The 13,210-nt window shown below is 35.8% G+C and overlaps 1 protein-coding gene across 2 annotated transcripts in view; it reads right to left on the reverse strand.

Moving 5' to 3' along the window:
- Positions 1 to 203: 203 nt before the first annotated feature.
- The window catches only part of CDH11 (cadherin 11), an 82,949-nt gene continuing 69,942 nt past the window's right edge, over positions 204 to 13,210 (reverse strand). For both annotated transcript variants that reach the window (XM_065640603.1, XM_065640604.1), the window contains 6 exons: positions 12,325 to 12,578; positions 11,185 to 11,321; positions 10,865 to 10,986; positions 9,949 to 10,066; positions 3,674 to 3,925; positions 204 to 2,700 (listed from right to left, as the gene is read on the reverse strand). In XM_065640603.1, the coding sequence (XP_065496675.1) occupies positions 2,204 to 2,700; positions 3,674 to 3,925; positions 9,949 to 10,066; positions 10,865 to 10,986; positions 11,185 to 11,321; positions 12,325 to 12,578 (1,380 nt within the window). In that variant the 3' untranslated portion in view covers positions 204 to 2,203. The remainder of the gene's footprint in view (positions 2,701 to 3,673; positions 3,926 to 9,948; positions 10,067 to 10,864; positions 10,987 to 11,184; positions 11,322 to 12,324; positions 12,579 to 13,210) is intronic.

The raw sequence follows: 13,210 nt of genomic DNA on the forward strand, positions 1-13,210 counted from the left end.
TTTTTTTTTTACTTTATTTCCATTTGTTAATTTGTAAATTGATACTCATTTCATTTTTTAATGTTTATTTAAATTTATAATGGAGAAATGTGCAAATCTAGCAAAATATTCTTTGGATTATAAACAGAGAAAAATCAACCACCAAAGAAATTTGAACCAAGTTAATAATAAACTATAGAATTATATAGAATGCATACAGCTATAATAAAGTGAAATATTACAATAAACATTGTAGAGCAAATCTGCTGATTTAGCAAACTCTGCCTTATAAAACATAGGGATATAATGGGACAAGTGAATATGTTATGAATATAGAGCTGAAACATCATTCATAATTTTAACAAGTTAAATTTTAATCTAACTACATATATGGGGGTCTTCAGAAAAGCAATACACCAACAAATCAGATTTCCTCTCAGATCAAGCAGTTTGGTACCTGACTGCAAATGAAGGACAGGGTCTGTAAAATGAGCAGTAGAAAAATGTATAACAGTTCTATTTATTGCCTCTTCCCATATTGCAGCTGCTGATCTCTGACCCTAAACAGCAAACCATATTAAATTTAGCAGAAGTACAGCTGTACACAGATGCTGAAAATGTTGATGCATGAAACATATTCCAATCCCTTGCTCAGTCTGAACTAATATAAAAAAGTTATAGATCATTTTTCAATTAAAAACATACATTACAAAGAACAACTCTGAAAGCACTCTGTATGTCTGTCATCACAAATTGAAATGTCTTCCTATCAGTAGATGATGCTATTCTACTGCAGTAAATGAAAAAAAAAAAAAAAAAATCAAAATAAAATGGAAAAAAAAAGAGTGCCAGAATCTTAATTACTACTCAGGTAAGGTAATTGTCAGGTAGAACAGTCCTTAGGGAATTCATAGCTAAATTGAGTCAGATTTAAGTCTCTAGAACCCGCAGAAGCCTAACACAGATATGGAAATTCACAAGCCTGGAGTAAATTGTAAGTACGGAGTACTCCTGTCCATATATAAAGTCATTTCTGAACCCTCTGGAATTCCTAAGATACAAGATAAATGCATATTACATGGGAAATATTGAAAAGTATTACACTTAATTTAATCCAGAAAACACAGTAGTAGTATATGAAGATTATTACTGTGTTCTGGGAGCAGCCACAAGCTGTAGATAGAGAGGGTACAAAATGTTCACCAGACATTACAATTTTTTTTAATCTAAAAAACATTTGTAAAATGTACTTGATTTTTAAATAATCACTTAACAAGGCAACAAACCAACTACAAACACATAATAAATAAGGCTATTAAAAGGTCACGATTGTAGTAAATTAGTCAGAACTATAAATGGGACATTAGAAACACTATGTTTTTCCTTATATGCTTAATAACCAGAACAAGAATTAAAAAAGAATCAGTTTATTTCAAAGTCTGCTTCTTATATTGAAGCACATATTAAAGCAACAGTACAATGTTCATAAAATATAAGTGTGATGCTGTAACATTTCTTACATGTCAGAATACTGATATTTGTATGTATACTAAAATAAGAATTTTAAAATTGTACAAATAGATACATTAAAAATGACATAGAAATAGGGCGCCTCCCACTGCAACAAGACAGAGTTTTTATATCTGGCACGTATTAGTTCAAGATGAAAGTATAAGCAAAAAGATTTACAAGAATCAGCAGTAACAAGTTTGATGCTCAAGAGACATAATAATTGTACATTGTACTGTACATACATCATATGGGTTTAAGCTGGCTGAATATTATATATTTCAAGTTTAAAAATGCACTACCATATAGAGTGTCCATAGTTTAAGGCGAAATTACAGCTCAGAACTGTTATCTTTTCTAATTTGTGGAAGCTTCTTTGACATAAAAGATTTAGATGTTCATAATACATAAGATTTCCCTTATTTGTAGGTTTGCTTTTAGCATCTTCCTTCATTTAAATATTTTGTATTTCTTAAGTGGGTTTTTTCCTCTAGTGAAGTTGGCAGCCAACTTCTATATTTGCCTTTTGTAGGAAAAGGTACTTCACAGTATTTACCACTTCTATGTCCTTTTTTATCAAAGGAATCCTCTCTGTCAAACTTAAATGTTTAAATGAGATTTTTTCTTGATTTTTAAAAAAATACCTGCTTACATTTCTTCTGGATTCTTCTGAACATCGGACACAGTTCTTAAGGCCAAATCTTAAACTTTATTGTTAAGAATCATCATCGAAAGTGTCTTTGGAGCCATACAAGTCTGCAAGTTTCTTAAATCGAGGTCCCCAATTTTGTAGATAGTCGTAGTCCAAATCAGAATCTGTTGTCGCTGACTCTAATGAGCTAAGTGAACCAGCCACTGAGCCTCTTCCTTCATAGCCATAGATCTGAATAGAGTCATAGGGAGGAGCAGTTGGATCGTTATCAGCCTCTTGTATTCTTGTGCTGATGAAATCATCAACATCAACACTATTAGGAGCTGGCCGAAGCCCTGGTCTTGGCATATACTGATACTCAGGTTTTATGTCTTTGCGAGGAATAAATCCATTGATGCCATCAGGGTTCTGCAAAGTAGCGATGTCAAACGCTTCAGTATCTTCCTCTCCTCCACCTTCATCATCGTAAGTAATAATGTTCTCTCGGACATCTTCTTCTTCAAAAACAATCAGAGGTTCTTTTTTCTGCCTTTTCAGTGTTACAAACAACACTACAATGACTATAGGAAAAAAAAAAAAAAAGACAAGTTAGACTGCACTCTCAAACATTAGCTCCTTTATAAATAGATTATTGCATTCACTGAAACCTCAGCTTTTGTGCTGCAGTTCATCATGTATTTTTGCTAACATCTGCCTTTTTAGCTAGGTAAAAGCATTGACATTTGTAGACAAAATTGAACACACCAATTTGAGGCTTTCTGTTTGGGTCAAATGCCATTGCTTTTACTAATTACTCATTAGCGCAAGACTAATTAAAGAAAAGTATTTGTGGGCCCACAGTGCTGCATGAGCATCGTGACACTGCCTTTAAGCAGCCCAATCACATGGACACCTGCGACAAACCAAAGATGAGTCTTTAATCTCTGTTGTAGGCCCAAAACTTAACTCTAATTCCATGTTTCATTTCCATGAAAACACAATTTTTCTTAAGCAACACCTCAAAACATATGCCTTTGTTGTATTCCCTCTCATTTCAAGTTTCTATAAAATAATTTTAAAATACATAAGAAAGACTAAAAATGTTTTTTAATTTACCCATAGTAATTTAATATATTTTCAAATCATCAGGAAATGCTTTATAGCACGTTCTTAAAATCAGGTCTTCTGAGCCATTCGTCTCCAACACTAGAGGAGTTAGAGGGAAATAGGTGGCAGGAGCCATTAATCCTGGCTCACCTCAATAAGGAACTTGTCATCAAGGAGGATCACGAAACTTAAAACTGTATGTCATGACCTCCTTTAAACAGAGTCCCTGATTAACTGATATTAGGCCACAAAGGGTGATTCTCTGAGCACAGCTAAATTCATTGGTGTTTGCTATTGCAGTTATACTGTATTTGAGCCAGGAAGATTAGTACCTCCTATAAACATAAAAGCTAAGAAATTAAGATTTATATATCCATCTTGAAGCTGAAGGCAAGGTTAATTTTTTAACACAAACAAGTATAGAAGAGTAATAAGAACTTTTTTTACCTAACAAAATCACAATGCAAGCAAGAATGGCAATTAAAGCTCCAGTGCTTAATCCAGCATTGAGGATGTAGGGCTCGGCATTACAGGAGAGCATGGAGCCATTGCTGTCGCAGCCGCAGACCCGAATGGTGAGGGTGTTGGTGCTGCTCATAGGGGGGAGTCCACCATCACTTATTACAATAGGAAGAAGGTATAAATCTTGCTTTTGGCGACTAAATCCTTCACGTCTAACCAGAACACTTGCTGTGTTATCTGTTTAAAGAAGGGAGATAGCCACCATTATTTTTTTCCACAAAGTCATCCTCTTATTAAATGTTGAAAAAAGATATCTTGCTCTAATGGCCCTGAATTTTCAGATACCTTAGTGTTATTAGTACAATAGACCAGCACAAAGTATTGCCTTCCTAGTGACCCAAGAGCAATTACAGTATTGTGTTTCATTCACACAGCATCGGACTCAATTTTAAGTATCTTAAGGTGATGAGGGTAACACAAGGAACACAAAAAAATCTGTCAGTACCTCCTTTTAGCACCCCTCTAACTTCCTGGGAATCTCACAATGCTTCATCAGCTAGCAGAATGACTGGGCCTTGGCATTGCTGTTTGGGCTGGTTCTAGTCTGTTCCCAGAAATAAAACCTTCAGTGGAGGGGAAAAAAAACCAAATTCCCCTGATTTGTTGTTCTTGGTGTCAGACCTACAGGAATGGAAGGCAGAAATCTGTACCAAAATGGCCTGTGTTAATGACACTCCCAGCAAAACGAAAGCCAACTTTTACTGTGTATTAGCAGATTTAAGCCTCGGTGTTGACCCGCTTCAGTAAGAAACACTAAAGTAAGTAGTATTTTATCAGAAACTGTTTTTCACACAAGCTCCCGAAGCCAGAATTCAGAAAGCTTGGTCATACACGCACAATATGTCTGGGCACATTTTGAATTACGTGAATATGAGGAAGACTTAAAATATTGCTCTAACACTATTTCCAGTTGTCCTCGCTAAGCACGAGGATGGAAACCAAGGTGCCGTCTCAGCACAGAAGGTGATGGTGGGTAGTCCCTCACGCTTCCTGGGAAAAAGCATTTGAAGGGAAGCGTCTGCCATGAAACACTGGGATGCGCTGGTCAGTGCTTCCTGCTCCCAGCTGTGACAGACACGGCTGGGAAACACAAACAGGGTTTCTTTATTGTGCTCCTTGTTTCTTAGCGCCCAGACTGAACCAAAGTTTATAAAATTGTAAACATCCTGAAGTAAATGAGACAATCACATCCGTGGTTTTCAGACCTTCAAAAACTAGTTTAAGATAAGAGTTTACTTGACACAACCTTTTCTGTTTTGCCATGTTCTTTATTTTTCACTATATAGTGGAAAGAAAAAGAAAAAAGAAGGGTAGTCTAAGGGAGGGCTCTTCATCTCTGATGGTACCCATTTTACTATTGCCTCGGGGTACTGCAGGAGATTAATAATTTTCCTATTGAAGAGTCAGCATAAATTCCAGAATTTAATAATGCAAATCATAAAACCTCTCTTAATGATCTAATCACTGCTATTTCCATGAAAGTCTGTGAATAAATTATATAAAAAAGACAAGTATTCTTGCCTCATATTAACCACCCTTGCAGGCAGTACCCCGATGTAGGACAAAGTCTGAGATTGAAGATTCGGTGGGCACAAGTCAATGTATGGGGTGTTAGCACTAGGGCCCTGTTTATCTGACTCTCCTGTTAGTAAATTCTGCAGATCACATCAAAAGGGATGAATTTTTTTTTTTAGGACTGTCCTAGATAGGATCTGTTTGTTACATGCCAAATTAATTCATTTCCCCATATCTACACCTCTCCTGCCAGGCCCACCGTGCCTGATGCCCACTGTGGTTACCTTGGCATGACAGAACTGCAGTGTTTCTGATACTGAAGTCTCACAAAAATAATGCCTGGGGAGAAGACAGCTTGTTAACATCTCCCCTACATGATGGTTATATTTGCTAAGGACAGAGAAGCTGATTAAGATCTGATTATTTATTACTTGTTGTTTTTGGAGGTGCCCTTACTATTTTTTCTTAAATGCCCACATGCAGCATTTGCCTAGCTAGGCTTTGTAGCACAATGTTTTAAAAGACCTTAGTGATAGCAGTGTCTGCGTGATAGGACTTTAAATTAATGGGCTCGTAACAGTTTGGTATAAATAGAAATGTAACATCTAATATCTATTAACCTATCAACTAATACTTGAACTAATATATATTGATACAGAATAAAATTATTCCACAGGGTTCTCTAAAAAAAACATGTAATAATTCATTTCCTCAATATGAGAGCAAAGATCTGCTCTATTAAATGAAAGATCACAATAGGACAGATTATTCTTGTGGCAAAAAATATGAACATTAATATTGGGCTGAGCTACAGCTGCCTAGAGGCTGCAAGGGCAATATGGAAGGAAGCACAGGCAATATCATATATTAGTATATTTAGTCTGTTGGCTAAGATATATGATATGACATGATATTAATTTTTCTTGATTTTTGGCAGCTTAAATAGTATTCCTAACTAGAAATAAAAAAAGGATGACAAATCATTCAGTTATTATAGAGACTGGCCAATTCCCCTGCAGTCAGTTATGTTACACTAAGGCTAAATTTGATTCAACGGTTGATTTTTCTGGTTTAACTTGAAGTGATTTCTAGTTTAATGCATTTTTTAAAAAATAAAAATCCAATTAACATGCCTGGCTAAAGTTTAGAAAGGACTACCATATACCAACCCTAAAAGGTCATTTTTTGTGCTTTCTTTCTGTTTATGTTCACTTCTTACATTTAGAAGAAACGTAATATCCATAAGAGGAAAAAAAGTCTTTTACCTGGATAAAAGATAACATATAATCCTAGCTAATATTCTCATCCTTGCTGTTTCATTATTTTCACATCCCACGAGTGTAACTATAATCCAGGTAAAATGGCATTTTTAAAGCCAAGCAACAGAAGTTAAATGTCAATACCATCTTAAAACTATTACTTAACACATATGAGAGCTACTTGACTGACAGTCTTAACAAACACAATTGGGGTTAACACAAGACAGAGGGAAGAAAATAACCATCTCGACACCATCCAGAAAAATACACACGCTCTCATTTTTCCAGCTGTTATTGTCTGGGATATCCAATACCCAAAAGTGCTGTAAGTGAAGATTAGCTATAGTCTCCATGAAATCTGCAGAATTACAAGTTACAATTGCATTACTTTATGGTGATCTTTATAGTGATCTTCTTGACCTTTGATTTTTGTCTTTTTCTCTGGTGATCTTATTGATGGTTTTCCAATTTTTTCCTCAACACACAGGCAAATGTAGCTTAGCTTTTGGGGGGTTGTTAACTTATATATTGTGTAAGGAGGCTTCTAGATTAAAGAAGCTGACTGCAGTGTGGACATTATAACCTATATCAGAACGTGAGTGCTGATTCAGCAAGAAACCTGAAGAATTTCAGGGGTCCAGCCGTCTGAACTCATTACCAGTGGCAATTGCTGTGGATAATCCATTATGAAATCTCCTGGCTTTATTGTTCATGTGTTTCAAAATGTCTTGATTAAAAGGTCAGAAATCAAGAGCCAGAGGACGTTTCTATTAAAAAAGTGGATTTTAGTCACTGATTTTAGTAGAATCACAAATTTAATTTTAGTCTTTGTAAAGCACTATCTCGTGTATTTGAGAACATTACTACACCTCGCTTTTGCTGTTGCAGTGTAACTCGTCCTTGTGCAGCAGGGTAAAGCAGGGTGGCTGCAGTCCCTCCAGCGGCGCGGGCCGTGTCCAAGCCCCACACAAGGTGAGCGAGCCCCAGCAAAGGGCATTTCAGTTGAGAACAGAGCGGGATTAAAAGCAGGAAATCCATTTGCTAAAAACCGTCTCTCTGCTGTGAAGTGTCATGAGCTGCTGCTTTGAAGCTCTGACTTCAATAGGAGTAAAATCGAACAGAGCCTGGGCAAACACAGTGCTGTTTATTTACGTGGTATAATGTAAGTAAACAGCACAAAAGTAATTCAGTGTTTTATCACAGCATGTGATAAGCCATTATCTCATGTTTTCTATGGAAGATAGTCTCAGCTGAAAAACTTGGTAACACAGTAGGCTATTAATAGGATGTAGAACGTGATTACGTTTTTTGGATTACTGCAATATGTGATTACTTTTAGGAGTTGGTAGAAAGAAACTCTATTAAATGATAATTATAGGACTGTATTCACTTTAAAGTTCTGTAATAGACCCAAACATTGGAGTTTTCAGTAACTGTTCTCCAGAGTTAATAAAGCCATTTTTCTTTGAAACTAGCAATTCTCTCTGAAAGTGGTGGCATGGTATATAGGCTACTCAGATTTACAACTGAAAAAAATCCAACCTTTAAATGATCATGTAAGTTAATTGACTTGTAAATGGTAATGCTTCTTTATATGGAAGTATAGAGAATTTTAACATTTTTACTTTGCTCTCTACCATAACTTAAAACCCCACAGAAGAATTAATAACATCACTGCACAGAGGTTTATACAAAAACGAGGGAAAGACAAGATGGAAATGGATGGATTTCATTACGCTATTCATTTCCCAAACATGGAATTATACAAGAAGATTCGGTCCTTAAATACTGTCTTACGGAAATAACCTTTTGCAGTATTGTCAGGTACACTCACTACATTCAACTGACATCATCACTTCAATTATAAAACACTTTTGTCTGAGTTAACTTCGTCATTTAAAAAAAAGAAGGATTTTGCTGCATATGGAAATGAAAGATTAGTGGAATTGGCTGGAGTCAGGAACCATAACACCATTTGCCTGCAGCTGTATCAGAGCATCTCAATTCTGACCTATGCTTCCTCTGTTAGATTATAAAATGTAATCCATTTTCAGTTTGATATGGTGACCATACAATATCTCTTAAAGCGAAACTTGGCCTCAAGCAAAGAATACATTTTTATTTACTTCTCTCTAAAAATTCATTCATCTTTTTTTTTAAAAATGTGTTTTACTACTTTAAAGGGAATAAATATATTCCCTCCTGGATCTTTTATGAATTGCTTATGTATGTACAAGTGTCAAGCACTAGGTAACAGTATTACTTTGATCCTTCAAGAGTAACAGAGATTTTGTTTAGGAACTCTGATGATACTTACCCTCACTTCCGATATTGATATAAAATACGCCACAACGTAACACTTGAGAGAAAACAGTTTTTACTGAAATTATGTATCTGAATTACGTTGCCTTTTGTACTTCTGCAAATCTAGAAGAAATCATCTGGATTCGTTATTTAAACCAGTTTAACTGAGTTCTGCTTTTCAGAAAACAGTAGTTTTCTTCAAATATTAAAGCTTGCTAATTAAAACCAATTTCTAAGAAGCTGAATCATTTTTTTTTTTTCCCCCCTGTGCAGGAAAATTAATGAACATTGAATGAGAATACCCTATTGATTATCATTAAACCCCCCCAGAATAATTATGTATTAGGGCTGAGCCTCTATATTTTCTTCGGTTTACCCCGCTCTGGCTTCCTTGACCTCTGACAAGTTAGGTTCACTGACGCTATTTTGTCAGATGATCAAATAAGTTTTGATGCTCACCTGTGCCTGGGTTTTTTTGCCTACAAGTCTCACCATAGCAAGGTTATGCTATATTTCATGAACATAAAATTGGTAAAAAGATCAGGATACCCATTATCCTGAGATATACCCAATCTGGATATATTTCACAGCAGAAATCCGCTTTTGTATTTCCTTCAGAAAGTTAGTGTGGCAGCGATTTTATTCCATTAGGAATTCAGTCTATGTCTCCTGTGATTCATCATTTACAAAAGCTAGCAAGCAGAGTAAGGTGAACAAATACAAGCAACCTAACAATTTATTCTGCCTCAGCTAATTCTAGCTCAGCAAGGAAGTTTTCTCTAAATCGAGGACATCTGCCAATTACACTTAGTGAATGTTTTTGTTAATGATTTTTATCCTCTTCCTGGGAGGTAAAATGGCAGTGGATTTTTCATGTAGGGTATTATTATGTAATTTTTAAAAATGTATTCAAGAAAATGAAAGTGAGTTAACAAGCATTACATTATTCCACAAACATCCTTGTATTTCAGCTATATTTTTTCTGCCTCCCTCCCCTAAATCTCTGGAAAACAGACACTCTCTCAAAGATAATGAAAATGCTGTTGCATGACATTATGCTGGCTATTAGTTTTACTCTGTCATTTATTTAGACTCTAGTATAGAGGGAATCTTCACACAAACCTCTGTTGTCTCTGAGTGTAAAATTTGGATTATGAATAATTTCAGGTGGTAAACTGAAGATAAATCTTGGTCCATTGGCCGAGTCATCTTTGTCATCAGCACTAATTGTAATAAATTGCTGTAAAAGAAAAGTACTCTGTAAACAAACAGGTCCATTTCTGGATACATTAGATATAGACAGCATTTTGGGAAATTTCTTGAATACGAAGAATTTCGAAATAGCAGAAACCCCCAAAATACCTCAACAAATGTATGCAATTATAAACACAGAGCAGACTCAAAACTAGAACAGGCAATCTTTACTTGCTATTACATTTAACCAACATAGAATTATAGCTGTAAAAGTATACACTTATATACAACTATGTGCTAATGATAATTTAATAGACTAAATAAAGTTCTGCAGAAAATTCAGCACCTCAGAGGAACTCATAGCAACAATGTCCTTCTCAAACTGCTATACTAAAAGCAGAAGTACAGATAATGTGTAGAGCCGTATTTCTGTATGGCACTAACCCCTCTTCCTCACAGATCGTTCAGGGATAAATGTGTAGGCTAAACCCTCCAAGCACTGCGCTGTGATTCTTCCTGTAAGATGCTGCGTGTTTCTGGAATATCCAAACCAGGCTCCCAGCTGGGAAAGCTGCTCCCAGCCAGCTTCCTTGCCCATGGGACGGTGGATACTCACAGTCCATACCAGTCAGATTCAATACACGAAGCGCTGTATCTGTAACTGCCGATAGCAGTTCAAAATAAAAACAGAGGAAAGTGCCTTTCTGTGTGCTCTAGGCATTTTGGTCAAAATTTCGAAGTAAATGTTTGTTTACTGCCATTCATATGAGCTACCAACACAAAACTGAGCTAACACCCTGAAGACAGGAATTCATGCACAGAGAGATGGTAGGACCAGGCATACCTGATTGCTTCGAGCATTCTCACAGACAAATGCTTCATAGGCTGCTGCAAATTTTGGAGCGTTGTCATTGACATCAACGACCTTAATTGCAACTGGAACTTTGGCTTCCTGGTGTTGTTTGTCTGAAAGCAGGCAAAACCAAAATGAAACAGAAGCAGGAAAAACCCCTCAAAACAAACAAAATCCCTACTGTATCCAGGTAAAAGTGAAATAGGCTAAAGTATTTCTACTGGGATTTATTGCAGCTTATCAAACTGAGATAATTAGAAGACTACAGAATTTATACCATTGATGATGAAATACTTTAGTGAAATACTTACGGACTTCAACTGCAAAGACAGAGATATTATGCCAAGCAATTTCTTCCCTATCCAAAGCTTTTATTGTCTTGATGTTGCCATCTTCTGCATTAATAATAAAAAATCTTTCAAGGTCAGTGTGACGATCAATTGAATATCTAAAAGAAGATTGAAAATCAGTAATTAGATAAGAGACAGACTTTGTAGTTGCATGGATCCAAATTTGTTCTATACCGTTATTATTTTTGAATAATTGCAAGTAGTACACTTATTGCTGCCCTTAATATCATGGTCAAAGGGATGATACATGTTCCTTTAAAAGCAGATTCATGTGGTTAGTTTCTACATTTAGAAAAAATATTAGATCAGAATTTTTGGAGTAAAGGAAAATTATTGTTCTTTGATATCTCTGCATTAAAGCCCCAAAATATTTTCTTTTCTTATGAAACATGATAAAAATATCTACTGATATATTTATGTTTTCTTCTGTTTCATATTAATCATGAAGATCTTTTAAGTCATCTGATCTTTGGATTACTCAGAATGTTAATTGATCATACCAGATTATTAGATATTATCCATTATTTACATATTTGTACATCTTTATCCAGTTCTGGTTTTCGTATCTTTGCCTTGCAGTTCTTTAAAATGTTAACTATACCCTCAAAACAGAGCTTCATAATATAATTTACACTGAGAACATGACAAATAAAAATAATCTAATAGAAGACTACCCAATGTAACTGCAGAAAGTAGGCGTGTGTATGCGCTTGTCAGTAGCAATTAACAGTTAACAATTAACCAGCGTAATCTCTAATGTACCGCATAGTAGACTTCTACATTTTGGGAAAAAACATGCTGTGATAACAGCATAGGATATTTTATAGAAAATATAATTTAGAATAAAGCCTAAAAGAGATGTCCTTAAGTATATTTTAGGTAGACGTAGCTATGGTATGCTTTCTTACTGTGATAAGGCTTTGAGAAACTAGTAGCTTATGGAACAAGACACAAAAACAACGCTGTATGGTTAAAGTTATTAATATTCTGGGTGAATTTAGAATATTACTGCGGTAGATCTATCACACTATCTTAATAACTTGCATAACAATTCTACATGCTAATGCTTAGAAAGAAACAGCTCTCTCTAATGAAGCGTACCTTATAGCACTGTTTGCAGCATCGGGGTCTTTGGCATGTACTTTTCCAACCACAGTACCAGATGCTGCATTTTCTTGTACTTCAAAAATATAACTTGGCTTTAAAAATACAGGTGGCTCATCAGCATCTTCCACTGATATTTTCACTGTTACTGTGTCCTTGAACGGCCCATTGCTGATGAACTTAGGATCAATATGCACATTGGCTGCCTCTACCTTCAGACTGTAGGACTTTTTGGTTTCAAAATCTAAGAGCTGTGAGAAACAAGACAACAATGCATTCCAGATTTAGGAAAACTAGAGTGTAAAAGCAGTAAGCAGTCCCCTAGTATTCAATGACATAAAACAAATGTGAGCATCTGTCAACAAGCTTGGACTGAAATGTGTGTATTTAAAAACATAAAGACTTAAATGGAAGGAGCTACATTCTATGTATGGAGCAGCATAGGAAGGCACTCAAAGTATCACGTCAGAGGCCTTGTCTTGCTCTTTGCTTGCTGTATCACTCAGAAAATCACCTTTATTGGGAAAAATTAACCTTCTCTTCATACAGCCTTCCAAGTAGCACTAAAGAGCGATGGATAAAGGGGTTCCCACAAAATGCCCAGCCCGGTCTATCCCAAGCTGGCAGGCATTTCTTTAGACATACAAATGTGGCTCGAATTGCTACTAGGTGCACCATGAGACAGGACACAGACAAAATAAATTATTTAAATGGTAGGGGACATATGAAGATAGTTAGTAGTGCTTTCGTTTCTGTAGTTCTTTCCATCCATAGATCTCACGGCACTTTACAAAGAGGGGGTGAAATAATACCCCATGGGAGCCTGATCACAGTCACAGCATCTGCATTGCCATTGCCATGAAATCACTGCAGCGTTGCAGTA

This window comes from Caloenas nicobarica, chromosome 9 (assembly GCF_036013445.1).
Source record: "Caloenas nicobarica isolate bCalNic1 chromosome 9, bCalNic1.hap1, whole genome shotgun sequence".
Taxonomy (NCBI): domain Eukaryota; kingdom Metazoa; phylum Chordata; class Aves; order Columbiformes; family Columbidae; genus Caloenas; species Caloenas nicobarica.